The sequence below is a fragment of the Dermochelys coriacea genome, chromosome 7, assembly GCF_009764565.3.
Source record: "Dermochelys coriacea isolate rDerCor1 chromosome 7, rDerCor1.pri.v4, whole genome shotgun sequence".
Taxonomy (NCBI): Eukaryota; Metazoa; Chordata; order Testudines; family Dermochelyidae; genus Dermochelys; species Dermochelys coriacea.
The window spans coordinates 31,905,526-31,926,338 of NC_050074.1; the positions used below are offsets into that span (position 1 = coordinate 31,905,526).

The 20,813-nt window shown below is 45.6% G+C and overlaps 1 protein-coding gene across 2 annotated transcripts; it reads left to right on the forward strand.

Moving 5' to 3' along the window:
• Nucleotides 1-368: 368 nt before the first annotated feature.
• Nucleotides 369-15,150, forward strand: LOC119858974 (solute carrier family 22 member 6-A-like). Of its 2 annotated transcripts, none has more exons than XM_038410580.2 (10): nucleotides 369-1,247; nucleotides 2,597-2,700; nucleotides 3,975-4,129; nucleotides 5,251-5,419; nucleotides 7,708-7,831; nucleotides 8,488-8,603; nucleotides 9,755-9,969; nucleotides 10,847-10,955; nucleotides 12,269-12,472; nucleotides 12,754-15,150. In XM_038410580.2, exons 1-10 carry the CDS (start codon nucleotides 846-848, stop codon nucleotides 12,836-12,838), a joined length of 1,683 nt encoding a protein of 560 aa, XP_038266508.1. In that variant the 5' UTR covers nucleotides 369-845; the 3' UTR covers nucleotides 12,839-15,150. The 2 variants fall into 2 exon arrangements, with proteins under 2 accessions (XP_038266508.1, XP_043375687.1); XM_043519752.1 differs by having other exon boundaries at nucleotides 12,760-15,150.
• Nucleotides 15,151-20,813: the final 5,663 nt, after the last annotated feature.

Sequence of the window (20,813 nt, forward strand, 5' to 3'; positions counted from 1 at the left end):
TACAATCCCTGGCACAAGGGGGCCCCAATCTCAGCTGAATATATCCAGGTGGTATTTTAAGAATAGTGACGACTCAGGACAGAGGCAGGGTTGTGGTATCTCAGCTAAATCTGGATCCTTTTTCATTTAAGTTAATTTCTAGCCCTGTGGTGTGAATAATATACTCACCCAAAGGCAATCTGGTTTAACAGCTTGGATCAGTGTGTTTGTCACCTCTGCACTGGAAGCATTTGGCACTGTATCTAGCACATTGCTTTCATACTTTTTCTTTTTTGGACTTAATCCATGCAAAACAAAGTACAATTTTAACCAAGTGACCTGGTTAAGGCCTTATATAACCCTCCGAGGAATATATAAACCCCACCTGCTTTTCCAGAGGGTAAAATGCAAGGATCAACGTGGAGTTAAGCTTGGCAAAACCATTCCCTTATGTGTCTAAAGTTCATAGAAAAGGTGTGTGGAGTTTTCCTGCAGCTGACAGGAAACTAGGAATGGTTGCATGGGCATTTTTGGAACAAAGGAGAAGCAACGTGGTAGCACATTCAGTTATTTAGGGAGAATACAACTCAATGCCTCTTCTTTGGAAACTACACCCTCAAGAATCCACAGACACTATTTGCCAACAACTGACTTCTTCTAAGAAGTGCTGCCCTTTATGGCTGTCTTTGAAGTTGTGAAGTGGAATACAAGCTGGATTCAAATTAATGTCTTTCTGTGTAGATATTTTGATCGCACAACGTTTAATTTTTACAAGTAATCGACCTATTCAGGTAACATCGGTTATTCGAGACCCATCATTTTTGCTTAACCCAGACAGTTAGTGTTGAATCTCCCAACCCGGCACCATGAGTTTTGCCGAGCTTTTAGACCACGTCGGGGGGATGGGTCGCTTCCAAATCATTTATGCTATTTTACTGGCTATCCCAGTTTTCATGATGGCCAGCCATAATCTCCTGCAGAACTTCACAGCTGCCTTCTCTGCGCACTATTGCCATGTCCATATCAACATCAACAACACTCCTTACACCAACCTCACCGGAAAGCTCGCTGCCAAGGACCTCCTCAGGGTCTCCGTCCCCATGGACAGCAACCAGCAGCCAGAGAAGTGTCACCGCTTTGTCACCATGCAGTGGCAGCTCTTAGACTCCAACGCCACCATCACAAACCTAACCGAGCTGGAGACTGAACCCTGTGCTGATGGGTGGGTATATGACAAGAGCATTTTCACCAGCACCATCGTTACAGAGGTACGTGAGAGCAAGACCTGCTGCAGTGCGGGTAACCGGCTCGGAAAAGGATGCTGAAACCATGGGGTGGAAGTTGGGGTGGATGAGTTGAAAATATTTTTGTTGGAATCATGCCTTTTCATAGATTTTTGCAACTAAGTTTCACTGTCCTATGGGCAGAGAGCGTCATAGTATCTATCTATTTAGCCTCCTTTTCCTAATATCTGATCGTAAAATTTGCACCAACCTACAGCTTCTGCATGTCTATTGACATCAACTTGGTTTCAGCCTAAATCAGAGAAAACAAAGCTTGGCTCCAGGAGGAAGCACATCCAGGACCATGTGCTGTTCTCAGTTACATTCTGACCCCCCTGGTGATTTCAATCCATGCAGCTTCAAGTGGCTGCCATTGCATAGGTGTAAAGGAGACCAGGACACGGCCTCTATACTTCACAGAGTCTTGATTCCTTCAGTGTATCAGTTGGAGGAAGCTGTGGTTGCACTGGTTGGGGTGGGAATTCCCCCATCCATTGTGCAGTCAGTTTCCTCTCAATTAAACTGGACATAATCCACTAATCCACATTAAAGGAACCATGAATGATGCTAAGAGTTAGCCCTGCTCTCCCCTGGATCTCAAAGGGCTTTACAATAGAGACTAAACCTTACTATCCCATCTCACAGCTGGGGGAAACTGAGGCACAGCAAGGCAGCATGACTTGCCCAAGGTCACAGCAAGTCAGTGTCAGAGCTAGGAGTAGAGGTCCTGGTCTCTTGAATGCTCACTCCATTCAAGACCATCTGCCTCACATGGGATCATTATATTTGATCCTACATTAACAACTAAAGGACCCATTCTACCGGGCACTGCAGAGACCCCAGCTGAGTTTGGAGACTCACTGTGTCAGATGCTACACAGACCCAAGCTGAGAGTGGAACCCTGTTGTGCCTGGCACTGCACAGAGCCCAGTTCAGACTGGGGAACCCTTGTGCCAGATACTGCATGGACCTCAGCTCAAATCAGGGCCTCATTGCACTGGGCACTGCATAGACCCCAACTGAGATTATGCTGGGTGGACCCCCAACTGAGACTGGGGCCCAGCTGTGCTGCGTGCTGCACAGAGACAAAGACAGGATGATCCTCCCTCATTTTACAGATGATGGACATTGAACCTCAGAGAGATTAAGGCTGTGATGCCCTGCAGATTGTAATGATTGCTATGGAAACTGGATGTCTAAATGCCATCAATGGTTCTGAAAATCTCAGCCTAAACCAGGAATCAAACCCAGCTCTTCTGAGTCCCAGTCTGGGGCCTTAACTACAACCCAGTCTTCCTCCTGGAGCCGAGCTTTGTTTTCTCTCTCCCTTACAGTGGGACCTGGTGTGTGACTCCCGGCAGCTGAAGCAGATGGCTCAGTCCATCTACATGGCTGGGATCCTGGCAGGAGGCATCATCTTTGGAGGTCTGTCAGACAGGTGAGAGCAATGTCATTATGAAGCTGAGCAAGGCTGATTCCTGGTGGAATCAGGAATCTCGAGCAGGAGGAGAGAAATTACTGTATCTCTATATTTGGCACTGGTGCGACTGCTACTGGAATCCTGTGTCCACACTTCCAGAAGGATGTTGGTAGGTTGGGAGAGCAGTCAGAGAAAACCCACAAGAATGATTAAAGGTTTTGAAAACGTGCCTTACAGTGAGAGACTCCAGGAGCTCGATCTATAAAGCAAAGGTTAAGGGGTGACTTGATCACAGTCTATAAGTGGAGCCCGGTGAATTCTTTTTATAATTGTATATTTTATTTTTGGGGGAATTTCTTGTTATTTTTGTTTTGTTAATTTTATCCATGCAGGGGGATCAGGTCCTGCCCCTGGGGGTTGGGAGGCCCCAGAGGGGGATTGAGTCCTGCCACCAGGGGTTGGAAGGCTCTGGGGGAGATGAGTCTTGCACCCCCGAGCCTGCCCTGCACTCACCCTGCAGAAGCGGCTGTTGGGGTCCTGTGTGGTGTGGCTGGGCCTGGCTCTCGACTCAGGGTGTTGTGACCTGGTACACGGGCTTGCTGTGCTGTTTAGGTTTGGCAAGGCACTCCCCCCACCCCCTCCCCGTTCAGAGTGGGAAGCCAGGCCGAGCTTCACAGGATAGGAGCTGCCACTGCAGGGTGAGTTTTTTGCCTTATTTCATATTATTTCACATTTGCAAAAAACATGGGCTCTCTATAAAGGTACCTACACGGGGAACAGCAATCTGATAACAGAAGGCTTTTCCATCTAGCAGACAAAGATCTAACAAGATCCAGTGGCTGGAAATTGAAGCTAGACAAATTCAGACTGGAAATAAGGTGTACATTTCTAACAGCAAAAGGAATTAACCATTGGAACAACAGCCCAAGGGCCGTTGTGGATCCTCTCTCCCTGGAGATTTTAAAATCAAGATTGGATGTTTTTCTAACAGTCAAATACCAGCCAGGGGATAATCCTACTGCCAGGGGCCCTAGATTGCCTTAATTCAGCCCTACAGGCCTCATCATTGGCAGCTACAGCACGACTGACATTAAGTATTTTCATCAATAACCCTTTTGTCATGTGCCACAGAGCTGGTTTTAGAACTGGGGCCTCCTGCCTCTTTGCCCATTCCCCTAGCCAGGAAGCCACCCAGTCAATGGCACCAAAAGTTCCTTGCACCAGGTTCTTAACACACTTGCCTCAGTATCCTGGGTTTCCCTCACCTGTTCTCTTGGGTTTTTTTGGCTCAGGTTTGGCCGCAGGTCTCTCTTGATCTGGTGCTACTTGCAGATGGCTGTCACAGGCACCTGCACTGCCTTGTCGCCCAGCTTCACTGCCTACTGCATCTTCCGCTTCCTGACCGGAATGGCCTTCTCGGGCATTGTGATGAATGGTGTCTCTCTGTGTAAGTGTGTCCGGCACCTGCCATCCCCAGACACAAGATGAGCTGGTTACTGGGGATGGACGGAGGTGCCTTGATCCCACTGCTGATAAATTACTCTGTGGTGGGAGCACAGAGAGACCAGAAGCACACACAGCATGGGTAGGATGTCCAAGGTCTCAGCACCAAAAATCGGGAGCTAGATTTTCCAAGCTGGATTTACCAAAGCACTCAGCAGCTCCCATTGGGTCACTGATTGCCACAGCTGACAAAGACCTGAACACGTTATTTAGGAGGTATTGTGCACCTCGAAATCTGGCCCTGTTCTCTCCGAAAATGTGGTACCTAAACGAGAACTGAGTTCTCTGGAACAATCCCACCTCCATGTGCTTCTGCAGTGCCAGAGCACAGGAGATGCCACAAAACAGGGCAGCTTCCAATAGCATGCAGGTCCCCAAGAATGGAATGGAAGCTATTTTGAGTGGAGTGCCATCATCAGATGATGACGATTCCACAACAGAACAGAGATTCCACAATACATCTTCTATAGAACAGGCACAGATCATGTGCATCAGCCAGGAGCTACAGAATGCCCTCCTCATTCCTAGAAAGTCCCTTGCAGTATACAAGGTATACAGGTCCTCTAGGAACCATCAGAGGCTAATGGGACTCAGCGTATTCAGTTATATAACAGCTGTGTATTGTGGCTGATGTACTTCAGGGTGCATAAGTGTGCCATTGCAGGGTGTTAGAGCTGCTGTAACCCTGCAAGGTACAGTACAACCTGCTGCTGCTGGGGGGGGTCTTCTGGAGTGTTTGTAACCCAGCAGAGGGCAGTACTGCCTGCTGCCACTGGGGGACTGGTGCTGCTGCAGGGCACAGTACTGGCTGCTGCCATGGGAAGGCGGGATGGATTGCCTCCAGCAGTGTGCAATACCACCTACTGACACTAGGTGGGATGCAGCTAGCAGGGGAAGGAGGCATGGATCAGGGAATGCATGTTCTGGGGAGCTATCTCATCTCAGCCTCAAAGAGCCTGTTTGTACATGCTTCCTCCTGCCTCCACTCATGCTTGTTCTCACCACTGGAGGTCATCAGGCCAAGGACAGAGAGATTATTTTCCCTTTGTGTGTGTCTCTCCCCAGCTGTGGAATGGACACCCACCCGCACACGGGCTGTTGTGGGCACCATGTATGGATACTGCTACACGATCGGGCAGTTCATTCTGGCTGGGGTGGCTTACGCTATCCCCAACTGGCGCTGGCTGCAGCTTGTGGTGTCTTTGCCCTATTTCATCTGCTTCATCTACTCCTGGTAGGTTAGCTCACCCTTATCCTTTCTGATCTGATCTGATCTTCCATCCTGCTTTTCTCACTGGATGTAGAAATGAGACAAACTTTAAGCAAGTAAAATAAACAAATCTCTTATCCTGATTCTCATAATCTTGCCTCTCGATTACTGAATCATCCTCTTCTCCAGCCTTGGCAAATGCAATCTTGCTCCACTTATATCCATTCAAAACACTCCTGCTAAGATCATTTCCCTGTCTCATCACTTTGTTCATGTCACCTCTCTCTTTGCAGTCCTCCACTGGTTCCCCGTTCTTCATCACATCATACATAAACTACTCATCTTCACTTTCAAAATCGTTCATGCCCTACTGCACCGTACCTATCTCATCTGTCATCCACTAGCACAATGCCGACTCCCAACTCCCATTGGCCCATGATGCCTGCCTTCGTCGCCCGTTTGCTAAATTTTCAAACAAGCACCTTTGTGCTTTCTACCATGCTGCCCTTTATGCCTGGGAGGAGTTCCCCTGTAAATATCAGCAAAGGTACTTCATTGTCCTTCTTCAAATCCTTCTTTAAACTCTCCTTTAATGTGAGGCTTACAAAAAAACCTGACGACAGTTAGGCTGCTGGTGTGCAGAGACCATTGCCTATCACGCTGACCAATATTGTCTCGCTGTTTCCTTGTGCTCCCCTGTCTGTATCCACCTGTTGTTGTTTGTCTTGTCCTTACATTATAAGCTGTTTGGGGCAGCGACTGTCTTTTTGTTCAACACCTGGGACAATGGGGTCCTGCCCCATGACTGGGCCTTCAGGACATTATGGCAAATAATGAACAAAGAACTATGAAAGCTGTGGCGTTTCATACCTGGAATTGTTTCAGCAAACCAGGGAAATGGCGAGACTAAGAGGAAAACATATGAATAGAGAGAGTTGAAGATTTGATGTCTTAAATTTTTTTCCATGAAAAATGGCTTTTTTCCCCAAAAAATTCTGTTTCCTTCAAAAATTTTCAAAGAAAAGAAACCTTTTATTTTAGTTTTCGGGGGGGGGGTTGCTGAAAAATAACCATTTATTTCTAAATTTGTAAATTTTTTGACACAACAAAAATTTTCATTTCAGTGTTTTGGAGCTATTTTTTTTCCACTTTCCCCCATTTTCCAGTGGAAAAATGAAGACAAAAGGAAATAAAAGAGAGGAAATATTTTTTTTTAAAAAACCCTCCCAAAATGGAGACAAAATGAAAACTTTTGTTTTGCTGAAAAAAATTTAAAATATTGTGAAAAATTTCCAATGAAACCAAAGAGGGCTCTACTCCACCCATAATGTCACTGCTCGGTAATGTGAGGAACTGACCTATCATAGGTATTTATCTGGCACCCATCACCATAGTATCTAGGCTCATCACAATGTTTAATATATTTATCCTCACAGCTAGAGCTGCCTGGCAAAAAATATGAGAGTTTTTGAGACTTTGAATTCCCATCCTGAATCTGGCCAAAAGTCAAAACTAGGAAAACTTTTGTGAATTGATAAACTGAAAAAATATTTTGGTCGGGTCAGTTGAAATGTTTCTTTTTGATCTGGAGCTTATTTCTTTTTTACCCTTTTTTTAAGTGTAAATGATCAAAAATTTTGACACAAAATGGTTGAAACTTTTAATTTTGATAAAGGTCAAATTTTGAAACTTTTTCCATTTTTTTTTTAAATCAAGAGCTTCATTGAAACTGACCTTTCCCTGCAAACAGTTTCAGTTTGGACAAATCCGCATTTTTCAATGGAAAAATATTTTAGCAGAAAAGTGCCAACCAGCTATAACCAAAACACCCTTCTGAGGGAGAGCAATGCTATTATCCTATTGTACAGATGAGGGGATTCAGACATAGAGACAAACTAAGCGACTTGCAACGGTCACACAGGAAGTCTGCAGGGGAGCCTGGAATTGAAGCCAGGTCTCAGCTATCACCCTAACCATCCTTCCATCCTGATACATGCCAAGGTGCAGTACCATCTGCTGCCACAGGGCAGTCTCCTAGTGGGACTGGAGCTTCAGGTTGCAGTAACACTTGGCTGTCACCAGGGGGCTGCAGATAGCAGGGGGAGGAGATAAAGCAGAGAATGCAGGTTCCACTGAGGCTATTCCACAACATGCTCCCTTCTGCTTCTGTCACTGCTTGTGCCCTGCACTGGTTTTGGGCATTGCCCCTAGTGTAGAAGCACTGCACCATGCTCCAGTGTGGCTGATCCCAGTTCAACAAGAGCAATGCGTGTGTTCTGTGCAGGTGTGTTTTCATATCTTCTGCTTCCCAGGTGGTTCGCGGAGTCTGCCCGATGGCTGGTGATAGCTGGCAGACCCGACAAGGCAGTGAAGCAGCTCAAGAGAGTGGCCAGGATAAACCGGAAGAAGGAAGAAGGAGACAAACTCAACATAGAGGTAAGACTGGATCTCAGAGAGGCTGACTGCTCCCACCAACTCCAGCGGCCGATATAGGCACGTGGGACAAGCAGATATAAATCAACATGGCTGCACTCATGTCGATGGGACTCTGCACATGTACACTAGTGGTGCAACTGGCTTTAGTGTTCCCTGAGCAAAGGTATTCTCACCATGGTCTGACTTCTTTCTTGTACAATGGGATTCCCACACGTACAAGGTATCTTCTATCAATCTCTCTACCTATAGCCGTACATACATAACCACCTATCCAGCCATCTATGTATCCATCTCTAGACATAAACACCCATCTTTTATAAATGTATATTCATACACATAATATCTCTATTCATCTCCATCTAGCTATCTGTTATCCCCACACACATCTCTCTAGCCATCCATCCATCCCTATACAAATGTTTCTATCCATTCAACTATCCATACATCCCCATGCACACACTTCTATCTATCCATCCATCCATCCCTTCCTAGACCTACACATTATTTTGTCTGCACTGAGGCCTGCTCTGAGACAAGAATTTTGGCACCACTGGATGATCCAGAATCTCATTCTCTCCCACTCCTCTGCTCTGTTTCCAGGCTTTTCCCGCCATGGAGGCCCCATGCCGTTACTCAGAACTCTCTTCTCTCCCCAGGTATTGAGATTCAACATGCAAAAAGAAATAGCCTCTACAAAGAGCAGCTATACCTTCATTGACTTGGTGCGGACCCCTGTTGTACGCCGGATCTCCTTCTGCCTCTGCTTTGTATGGTTAGTTGGCTCTTGTGATCGCACAAAGTGGAAGCTGAGACAATGATATGAAGCAGCCTGCAGCAAGTAAACCAGGCATGACAATTTGCTGAGGAACGGGGCAAATAATGGATTTTTTGACCCGCAGGCAATTCTGAAAAATCAGTAAAAAATCATTTTGGGTTGAACAGAAAACCATTTTTTTCTCAATTTTTGACTAATCAAAAAGTTGAAAAAATCAAATGAAACATTTTGTTTTGATTTCAAATATTTTAAGATTTTTTAAAAATAAAATTAAAGAAATATTTGAGACAATGATTTATTTTGAACTAAAACTGAAAACACTTAGATATTTTTTATTTTTGTTTTTGTTTTGGGGTGCTTTTTTTTTATCTGAAACAATTCAGCAAAAGGGACATGAATTCCCTAAACATTTTGATGTTGCTGAGTCTGCATTTTGAGCTGAAAAAAGTTTTAGATGAAAAATTTTGTTCAGCTCTACTAAGCCCCATTGATGCTCCACTTCATCCCAGGGCATGTCAGTGACAGCCAATTTCAATCGGCATGACAGTCAATTTCACCTTGATTGAATATTCCACTAGATCACAATGCAGTATGTTATAGCTAGACTTCGGTAAATCTCACCTGGGGAGACAGCCTGTAGAGAAAACCAACAGGAGGCGCTTCTACCCAGAAGCAGGCTTAGGACCCAAGAGACCTGGTTCCTAGTCACCTATTCCTCTTATTAGGACAAATGTACAGAGCTGGGAAAAGAACCCAGGAGTCCTTGGCGCCTACAGTGTCCTGTTCCAGCTGTTGGACCCCATTCCTATCTGAAGAGCTAACAACAGAGCAAAGTCCCCTCTTGCTCTAACCAGTAGGCCCCACCCTTCTTCCAAAGCTGGAAATAGAACCCAGAAATCCTGGCTCCCAGCTGCACCCCAGTCAAACTCACTAGACCCTAATCCCCTCACACAGCCATGAACAGAACACAGTGCAGTCTACCCACTAGACTACACTGCCACTCAAAAGCAGTGAAGAGAACCCAGGGGTCCTTACTCCGACCACTAAACACATTTGCAGGGCCTATTGCTGAAAGGGAACATGCTTGTAACAAATAAACTCAATGATAAGGACCCTCTATGTATCAATACCTGTCTGCTTCATTCCAGGTTCTCCACCAGCTTTGCCTATTATGGGTTGGCCATGGACCTGCAGAATTTTGGTGTCAATATCTTCTTGATCCAGATGGTCTTTGGAGCTGTTGATTTCCCAGCGAAGTTCATCTCAGTCCTCACAATCAGCTTCATCGGGCGCCGGTTCACACAGGCATTGACCCTCATCCTGGCTGGACTCTCTATCCTAGCCAACATCTTTGTCCCACAAGGTGGTTATGTGATGTCCTGGATTTTCAGGATTAGATCCAGAAGTATTCAAGCCTTTGTCAAACCAAAGGTTCAAAACCTGGCTGATATGATTGGCTGCAGGGAGAAGAGCCAGGAGAGTGGTCCATAAGGGCTAATGGGGCTCAAGCCAACCGATACGTCACAGCTGTGTTCCGTGGCTGAGGCACTGCAGGGTACAGAACCACCTTCTGCTGCCAGGGATTGAAGCAGCTGACATGTGTTTATGACACTAGTTGCCATGGCACTTCCCCATGAAGCAACCTGAGAGACATATTCAGCCTGATCCAGGCTGGCCTGTTGCAAGATGGTTGTGAAGTGGATGAGCTGCTGTCTGGGAGGAGTAACAGACACAGTTTCACAAACAAAGCTGGGTGGATGGTTATTAGTATTTGATCATTGGGTAAGGCGCTGCACAGACCCCAGATGACATCAGGGCCCCATTGTACCAAGCAGTGCACAGACCTAAAGGGAGACACAGGCCCTGCCTCAAAGAGCTCACAATCTAAATAGACGCAACACAGAAAGGAATATCACTCTTATTTCTAGATGGCAAACTGAGGCACAGATCCTCAGCTGGTGTAAATTAGCCCAGTTCCATTGATTTCTTGCCCCTTTTGGCTTTAATGGAGCAACTGGGGATTTGGCTCCATTGATTCCAATGGAGTTACAGTCAATTTGTACCAGCTGGGGATCTGGCCCCACTGACTCCAGTGCAGCTACACTGATTTACACCAGCTGGGGATCTGGCCCCATCGGCACCAGTGGCTGGGGATACATCCCATTAGCTCCTGACCCTTCTTGAGCATTTCAGCCTTTTTCCATGTGCTTATCCTTCCTCCACTGTGTGCTTCTCCCAAGATCTGAAGACCGTGCGCACCGTTCTGGCTGTCTTTGGAAAAGGCTGTCTTGCTGCCTCCTTTAACTGTGTCTACCTCTACACGAGTGAGCTGTACCCCACAGTGATTAGGTAGGTAGAAAAAACTCAGAGAGTGCAGCTCAAATTTCACATGCACCCCAACGGAACAGCAAAACCAGAGCCAAGTGACTAGTGATGAGAGTTGGTCGGGAATTTTTCATCAAAATGTATTTTTCTGATGGAAAAAGCTATTTCATCAAAGCCAAAGCTTTTCACAGTAAAGGGTTGTTTAGAAAAAATTGGGGGAAGGGGGAGGAAGGTTGGATATTACATCTGCAAAACAAAAATTTCAGTTTTTCTGGTTGGAAACAACTTTGTGTTTTGGAATGTATATTAAAAAACAACAACCTTTTTTAGTACTAATTCATAATGGTTGAAATCAAAACAAAATGATGTGATGGACCCAAACCAGGATTTTTTTATACCGTTGAATCCCAAAATTTTTTGAAATTTCAATATTTCATCCAGATTCAGAATGGGAAAAATGTTTGAAATCTCAAAATTTATCATGGGACAGGAAAACAGTTTCCTAACCAGCTCTACTAATGATTTTGGGCACCTCGGATTTTAGGGGATGCCCATGTTAGGACACCGCAACTGGGTCTGATTCTCTGCAATTACTGAGGATGTGCCATCTGAAAAGTGAGGGCCCTCTGAGGCATCTCAATCTAGTCACCCAAAATTTCCCTTCTAGGAAATAGGAATTGCCACATCAGATCAAAGATCTAGCTAGCCCAGCTGCAAGAAACCCTGGACTTGTGTGGTAACCTGCCCCCAGGAAAGTTCCTATTTGTTAAGTTAGCACCTAGAGACCACACCAGAGCCCCATGGTGCCAACTGCTGCACAGACCCTGACTGAGATCAGGTCCCCATTGTACCAGGCACTCCACAGATCCCGAGTGAGATCAGGGCCCCCATTGTATGAGGCACTGCACAAACCCAAATTGAGATCAGGGCTCCATTGCACTAGGCGCTGCACAGACCCCAACTGAAATCAGGGCCCCATTGTGCCAGGCGCTGCACAGACCCCAACTGAAATCAGGGCCCCATTGTACCAGGTGCTGCCCAGACACAGTGACAGCAGCCTCTGCTCCTCACAATCATAATAGACAAGACAGACTGAGGGTGTGAGGTGAAAGAGATGAACGGAGAGAGGAAGTGACTTGTCCAAGGCCACGCAGTGGGTCGGTGGCAGAGCAAGGAAAAGAACCCAGGTGTCCTGACTCCCTAGTCACTCTACTAGTCCACAGGGCCTAGCTGAGAGGAACTACTTGGCTTATTGCCCGTGAACTCCTTAGCCCATATTTTTCTCATCACTGTGGCTTATGCTAATAGCTCTGTTTGTTATGATTTCAAATTCACAGGCAGACCGGCATGGGTTTGAGCAACACCATGGCACGCCTGGGCAGCATCACTGCCCCATTGGTGAAGATGTTGGAGGAATACATTCCCTTCCTGCCACTGATCATTTATGGAGCTGCCCCAATCATCTCCGGCATTGCAGCGACCTTCCTGCCAGAGACGCTCAATGTGCCATTGCCTGAGACCATAGAGGAGGTGGAGACACGGTTAGTAGAATCTATTGGGAGGCAAGAACAGTAGCCATGATGCACCATGTGGGGGCTTTGTGATATAGACATGGGTCCACTGAGAGAGAGAGAGAGAGAGCACAAACAAGAAATAATAGGCATGATTAGATAGATAATCTGATCCCATTGACTCCAGTGTAGCTATGGCTGGTTTACACCAGGTGGGATCTGGCCCCTTAGCTCCAAGCATATTTTAAGCCAAGTACATCTCTTGATGCTTGTATAAATGTTAATATTTACTGATATTCTTTTTCATTGAGACCCAGGCAACTGAGAGATGAAGAACAACAAATGAACATCCTTCTGAAACCCACCATGCCAGACCCAGCCAAGGAAGCCAGTTAAGGAAAGAAAAACGAGCAACTGTTGTAGGGTCTATGGGTAAAATTTTCAAAAGTGCCTAAGTGTCTTAGGAGCCTATGTTCCATTTTCAGCAGTGACTTAGCCACTCCCAGGAGAGATAGGTGCCTCATCTTCCCACTTGGCACTTATCTGAATCTCTTGGCACCAAAATACCTTTGAAAATGTGGCTCCCAATCACTTTTGAAAGAGGGGGCTTTAGCACATTTGAAGACTTTCCCCTATCTCTTTTACTGTTTTAATCATGCCAGAAGTATTATGCAGGCATCAGTGACAACTCCATAGGGGTTGAATTTTGCACTTAATGCAGGGAATCAACCTCTTCAAACAGCATGTTGACCTCCAAATCACAGCAAGAATTTATACCATGGGACCTGCTGGTGAGTAAGGTGGGGGACACGACTCAATTACTCTATGTAGCTCCTTCATGTAGTTCAAAATCTGGTGTTGCACTCTGCTGGGATCCAACATATGGTACTCAACAGCTCAGCAAATACTTTTGGGCCAGATCCTCAGCAAGTGTTAATCCATGTAGTTGAGGATTGGCCCACTATTGCAGGACAGTCACATGGTGGCAATTCTTAAGGGAATTCTGTAAAAATATGTACAGAAATGGTGGCAGAATATAGGAACTGCCGGACTGATCACAGCCAAGGTCCATGGAGTCTCTCTGACAGCGGTCAGCAATAGATGCCTCAGAGGAAGGTGTGAGAACCCTGAAGTGGGCAGATATGACATAATCTCCCCATCATCAAGTCTCACTTTATCGTAAACAGTCATTAGTTGGGCAAAAAATGGATTTTTCAGCTCACTCACAATTTGGGAAAAACACTATTTGGCTGAAAATGAAATTGTTCAAAATTTTCAGCAAATCAAAAAGAGTAAAAAATTGGTTTCAAACTAAACATTTTGCTTTGATTGCAAATTGCTCTTCAACTTTTTAATATTTTTTATAAAAAAAAACAATTAAAGGAAATTTCTAAACAAAGTTGTTTCAAATTGAAAAATCAAAACCTTTAGACTTTTTTGGGATTTTTCCCCCGAAACAAACAATTCAGCAAAACCAACATGAAATCACGAATCATTGCAGTGTCACCAAATCTGCATTTTTCATCCCAAAACAGTTTCGGCTGAAAAATTTCACACAGCTCCACTAGTCACAGATTGACTTAAGGCCCGAAGCATGAGGTTTATATGCCTTCTAAAACTCTTTGTTGTATTATTGATAGTCCTGTTACCCATAGAGATGTCCAGTTCCCCTTTGAATCTTGCTAAGTTGTGGCCTCAATGTCATCCTGTATCAGTGATTTCCACAGTCTAACACTGTCATGTCAGAAAGGATATTTCCTTTGTTCAGTTTTGAAAAGAGGGAAGGGAACCCAGGACTCCAGATTCTCAGCTTCCCCTGCCCTAGCCCACTACATTTCACTTCTCTCAGAGTCAGGAGTCCTGACTCCCAACCCCCCAACACATACACACTCTAACCTCCCCTCCCATTCCAGATCTGGGAATGGAACCCAGGAGTCCTGACTCCGAGCCCCATCTGCTCTAACCATTAGACACTACTCTCCAGCCAGAGCTGGGAACAGAAATCCGAAGTCCTGACCTTCATTCCTGCTGCTCTGACCCACTATACTCCATTCGTTCCGGAACTGGTAACCATACCCAGGAGTCCTTATTCTCAGCCCCTTCAGCTCTAACCACTAGACCCTACTCCCCTCACAGAACTGGGAATGGAACCCAAGAGTCCTGATGCTAGTTTTAACCACCAGACCACTCAATTACACCAGTATAAATCAAGACTGAAGGTGTGACTACAGCTTGAACAGACATATCTGAGCTAGCTTTACTCTCCCTAGCCCAAGTACCAGAGCAATACTTCAGCACAGGCTGTTCCAGCCTGTCTGAAACCCTGGGTCATTATTCTCAGGGCTAGCCTATGCTGAAGCATGCACTGCTGCAGCTTCACTGTTCTGGGAGCCAAGCTAGCTAGATTTAAACAAGCTAGGGTATGTCTGCTCGAGTTGCAATTGCCGCCTATGGACTGCAGCATAGACAGACCCTAACTCAGCTGCCTAGGTTGGATTTGAGAATCTGTCTCCTTGTCCCCATGCTTTGTGTTAATAAAATGCACATTTCCATGTTAAAAAAAAATCCAGTTAACAGGATCAAAATGTGGCTCATCCTGATCCATATAAGGTTTAAACTCCACCTAGAACTGGGACAAAAGCATCTATTTACTGTACAAAGAAAATACCTTTGTGAAATGCTGTCACAAATAAACAGTTTCTGTTGCACCTGGCAGTTTTTTTCTTGAAGGGAGGGTTCTGCATTCTTTGGAAGCTAGGCTCAGGGTTCAAGTACAGATGCTGGTTCTGGTAACATCCTCAGTCTCTGGGGTGCTGGAGGGAACACAGCCATCCCATACAATCATACTCTGCCCTTCTCTGTGCTCTCAAAGGGCTTTTTGTGTATTGCTTAACCAAGCCTCACATCCTCATGGGAGTGAGGTGAATATTATTGTACCCGTGTTATGGAATAATAAAGTAAGGCACAGAGCAACATGACCGAGGTAAAGGATGGAAAGTCAGTGGCAGAGCTAAGGATAAAGCCCCAGAGTCCTGACTCACAGCGCCCCCCCCACAAGACCGCATTGCCCTCTCAGAGATGGGAACAGAACCCAAGACTCCCAGCTATCAGTACTCTACTACTACTCTAACCACAAGATAACACTCCTCCCGGTGTTTGGAACGAAACCCAAGCATCTCCGTTTCCAGTCCCCTGCTCTGATCACTAGACTATACTACTTCCTCCCCAAATAGGCAATAGAATCCAGAAATCCAGATTCTCAGTCCCTCCCATTTCCACTGCTAGATCACAAACCCCTTGTAGAGATGGGAACAGAACCCAAGAGCCTTGATGCCAAGTCCCCGCTATGCGTCGCTAACCCACCAGACCCCATTTCACTCTATTCCCAGAGCTGGCAATAGAACCCAAGAGTCCTGACTCCCAGTCCCCCGGCTCTACCCATTAGACCCTCCTCCCCAGCCACATCTGGGAATAAAACCCAGTAGCCCTGACTCCCAGGCCTCAGGAGTCCAGACTCCCAGCCCTACCTGCTTTCCCCACTAGACCCCACAACCCTCCCAGAGCTAGGAATAGAAGCCAGGAGCCCTGACTCCCTGCCCACTCCCTCCTGCTCTCACTAACTATACCCCCCCTCCTCCCCAGCCACATCTGGGAATAAAACCCAGTAGCCCTGACTCCCAGACCTCAGGAGTCCAGACTCCCAGCCCTACCTGCTTTCCCCACTAGACCCCACAACTCTCCCAGAGCTAGGAATAGAAGCCAGGAGCCCTGACTCCCTGCCCACTCCTTCCTGCTCTCACCCACTAGACCCCCCCTCCCCTCCTAGAGCCAGGAATAGAAGCCAGGAATGCCAACTTGCAATCCCCCTTGCCCCATACAGCCCAGTGGAGCACAGAAAATAACCCCATGTCATTCTACATGAATGGATAACTGCTCTCCCTGAAATGCCCTCTGGGCCCAACAGGGAGTTGAGGGGTGTGTGACTGCTAGTATGAGCCATTGAGTTAACAACGCCTTGTGACTAAGACTGTGAAAGGCCCACAGATCCAGTCATCAGCATCTGACCTTCGTCCAACACAACAAGCAAATGATCAACCACTGCAGCCTCTGGACCATATCTTGCCCTTGAAATCAGCCCAAAATTGGCTCTACATAGCACCGAAGCTGCTTCCATGTCCCCTTGCCCAAAAAAGACTAAGGACAAGCAGCAAGACTGGGAGACCCAAGTAATGGCTCCTCAGACAACAACTCATTTTCATAGTTTCATACCTTTTAAGGCCAGAAGGGACCATAGATCTTCTTGTATCACCTCCTGTCTATCACAGGTCAGAGAATGTCATCCAAATACCCCTGCACTGAGCCCAACAACATGGGTTTGGCTAAAGCTCTTATAGGAAGGCATCCAGCCTTGGTCTGAAGACGTCAGGAGATGGAAAATCCACCCCTTCCCTTGAGAGTTTGTTCCAATAGTGAATCACCCTCACTGTGAAATAAAGGTGTCTTATTTCTAACTGGAGTTGGTCTGGCTTCAGCTTCCAGCCTTTGGTTCTTGTTCTGCCTTTCTCTGGTAGGTTTAAACTCTACCTGGAACTGGGGTGAAAGCATCCTCAGCATCCCTTTAGTACCTGGTATTTTCCTCACATGAAGGTGCTTTACACTGTAATAGACTCACCTCTTGATCTAAACAGTCTGAGCTTTCAAGTCTCTCACTGTCAGGCATTTTCTTGAGCCCTTGAATAATTTCTCTGGCTCTTTTCTGCACTCTCTCCAATTTTTCAGCGTCCTTTTTAAAAAGCATACCCCAGAACTGGATGCAGCATTCCAGTATTGGTCTCACCAATGCTATACCTAGAGGTAATATCATCCCCTTGCTCTTCCTCACTGCTCCCCTGTTTATACAGCCAAGGAACACAGGAGCCATTTTTGTACCCGCATTGAACTGAGAGCTCATGTTGAGTTGTTTGTCCACCCCTAGCTCCTTTTCAGAGTTGCCACCGCTTTCCCTAGACAAATTGGAGGATTGGGCCAAAAGAAATCTAATGAGGTTCAATAAGGATAAGTGCAGGGTCCTGCACTTAGGATGGAAGAATCCAATGCACCGCTACAGACTAGGGACCGAATGGCTCGGCAGCAGTTCTGCGGAAAAGGACCTAGGGGTGACAGTGGACGAGAAGCTGGATATGAGTCAGCAGTGTGCCCTTGTTCCCAAGAAGGCCAATGGCATTTTGGGATGTATAAGTAGGGGCATAGCGAGCAGATCGAGGGACGTGATCGTTCCCCTCTATTCGACACTGGTGAGGCCTCATCTGGAGTACTGTGTCCAGTTTTGGGCCCCACACTACAGGAAGGATGTGGATAAATTGGAAAGAGTACAACGAAGGGCAACGAAAATGATTAGGGGTCTAGAGCACATGACTTATGAGGAGAGGCTGAGGGAGCTGGGATTGTTTAGTCTGCAGAAGAGAAGAATGAGGGGGGATTTGATAGCTGCTTTCAACTACCTGAAAGGGGGTTTCAAAGAGGATGGCTCTAGACTGTTCTCAATGGTAGCAGATGACAGAACGAGGAGTAATGGTCTCAAGTTGCAATGGGGGAGGTTTAGATTGGATATTAGGAAAAACTTTTTCACTAAGAGGGTGGTGAAACACTGGAATGCGTTACCTAGGGAGGTGGTAGAATCTCCTTCCTTAGAGGTTTTTAAGGTCAGGCTTGACAAAGCCCTGGCTGGGATGATTTAACTGGGACTTGGTCCTGCTTTGAGCAGGGGGTTGGACTAGATGACCTTCTGGGGTCCCTTCCAACCCTGATATTCTATGATTCTATGATTCTATGATTCCCGGACACAGGCCCCATTCCGTAGGGGTGGCCTTCCTTCCTTGCTGCTAGATGTGTCACCTTGCATTCCACTGCAGTAAAGTGCAGTTTGAATGATTACAGGAGCCAGGAGTCCTGCTCTTCCTTCTATATTGTTGCTCTTTTGGCCCAAGCACTAGTCCAATATTCAGGGCCTTGCAGGGTTGTTTCCATTAGCATGAGGAATGAATGATACGAATCAGGTCAATTCTTTGGTGAAACCTTGTTTATTTACAAGGTACCGTTTCCCTGAACACTAACAGCAGCAGGCAGTTTCCTTGCTCCTGAATCCCCACATCTGCTCTCCCCATCCACAAGCTCTGTGCCCAGAAAGCCCTCCCCTGTCTCTCTGCTTCCTCCCCTGGGTCACACACAGAACTGCTTCACCTGGCTTCCTACCTCCAACATACACAGCCTAGCCCCTTCCTTCGCAACCAGGGAGAGCCCTATCCATCTGCCTGGGTTAACACTCGCCTAGTCACATGGCTTAGTGTCTTGGGTGGAAGTCCCATTGCCTGCATATTAAGGGGCTTGATTGTTCCTTGTTTTGATCCTGAAAGACTGTTTAAATTATCCTCCACTGAGCATCTGAGATAACCCATCGCTGGGATGAATGGGGGCTGTTCAAACCTCTCCAAACTATGGTGCCAGGCTCTCTGCCGACTCATCTCTGCAATGGTTACATGTGGCTCATATATTTGAGTCTTTCTTCAAAACCATGACAGCTGGAGATTAGTGACGATGGAAACATTTCTGACAGAACAGTTTTCCATTGAAAAATGTGGTTTTGTTGACATTTAATGTTGTGTGGGAACATGTTGATTTTGATGAAAATTTCAAATGGAAAAAGTCAAAATGTTTCGATTCATTTCATTTAAATTTTTAACATTATATTAAAATATTTTATATTAGATTTCTATATTATATTTAATATCAGGCCTATATCAAGTATATTATATTTAATATCTTAATAGAATATACATATCGAAACAACATGAATCAAAATGGTAAAATCAATGTTTCTCTTCAACACTATCAAACAACAATGTTCAAGAAAGATGATTTCAAACTGGAACAGCTGTAGAGAAAGTCTACTAGGCTGATCAAAGGAGTGGAGAGTCAATCTTACAAGTAGAGACTAAAGGAGCTGGGCTTGTTTAGCCTAGGAAAATGAAGGCTAAGAGGGAATCCAATTGCTCTCTCTCTCTCTCTCTCTCTATATATATATACACATTGGGGGTGGGGGGTAAGCACCAAGGAAGGAGAAGAGCTATTGAAGCTAAAGGCCAATGTTGACACAAGAACAAATAGAGATAAACTGGCCACGAATAAGCTGAGGCTAGAAACGAGAAGAAGGTTTCTAAACATCACAGGAGGGAGGTTCTGGAATAGGAGTGGGGGGCAAACAATCCAACTAGTTTTAATATGGAGCTCGATAAATTTGTGATTGGCACTATATAACCGGGTTGCCTGCAATAGCTGGGGCTGGACTCAATGACCCAAGAGATCCCTTCCAGTCCTGTATCCAACATTTCTATCGAAACTAAACATTCCAATGGTTCCAAACGGAAATGTTTCTGAATTGTTATTCTGCGGGAAATTTCAAAGTTTGGGCTTTTTGTTCCGATTCGGAATGGATTTCTTTGTAAATGTCAGTATTTTCCACGGAATAAAAATTCTGGTTCCCAACCAGCACTACTGGAAATTTACTAATTTTTAAAATCCAAGCTGAGGTTATGGAGAACATGATAGTACCTCCAGAGACTTATCAGGAGAGGGATGGGTGTGTATACCTGTTTCCAAACCCTGGCACAATTAGAGTGTAGAACTCACTGGCACAGGAGGGCCATTAAGGCCAAGGATTTAGCAACCTGCAAAGAGGGACTGGACATTTATATGGATATTAAGAGTATCTAAAGTTGCCATAATTAATGCTAAGGGAAAGGATATTAAATTTTCTGCTTCAGCTATTTAAACCTCCACCCTTAACTATTCAAAATCACAATGAGATTTTGATTGGGCCAGAAGATTATCCCACATCTGACTGGCATTCTCACACCTTCCTCTGAAACATCTGGTTCTGGCCACTGTCAGAGACAGGATACTGGATTAAACTGACCCCCAGGTCTGATCCAGTCTGGCAATTCCTGTGTTCTCACAATGACGGTTCATTTAGGGAGCCATTTGCCTTGTCTTCTGAGAGAAAGGAACAGCCTATTGTCAATGAATTATGGACCCCAAACACACATATGGTGTTAACTGAACATGAGATCTCATCTTGGAGGAACACCTAGAACTGCTATACAGGCCAAAAATAGTCTGGAATTCAGCCTCAGAAGTCAACGCATCTGTTCCATCCACGAGGGACTTTAGACTAGAAATAAGGCGCTTTGGTTTACATATAAGGCACATATTTTTTAACAGTGAGAGTAGTTACCATTGGAACAATTTACCAAGGGCTATGATAGATTCTCCATCACTGGCAATTTTAAAATCAAGACGTTTTTCTAAAAGATAA

Excerpts from the sequence above, each read along its gene's own strand:
- LOC119858974 (XM_038410580.2), top strand. The coding sequence starts at position 846 with ATGAGTTTTGCCGAGCTTTTAGACCACGTCGGGGGGATGGGTCGCTTC. Across the intron at positions 4,130-5,250 it reads GATGAATGGTGTCTCTCTGT|CTGTGGAATGGACACCCACC; the intron begins GTAAGTGTGTCC and ends GTCTCTCCCCAG. Across the intron at positions 12,473-12,753 it reads ATAGAGGAGGTGGAGACACG|ACCCAGGCAACTGAGAGATG; the intron begins GTTAGTAGAATC and ends TTTTTCATTGAG.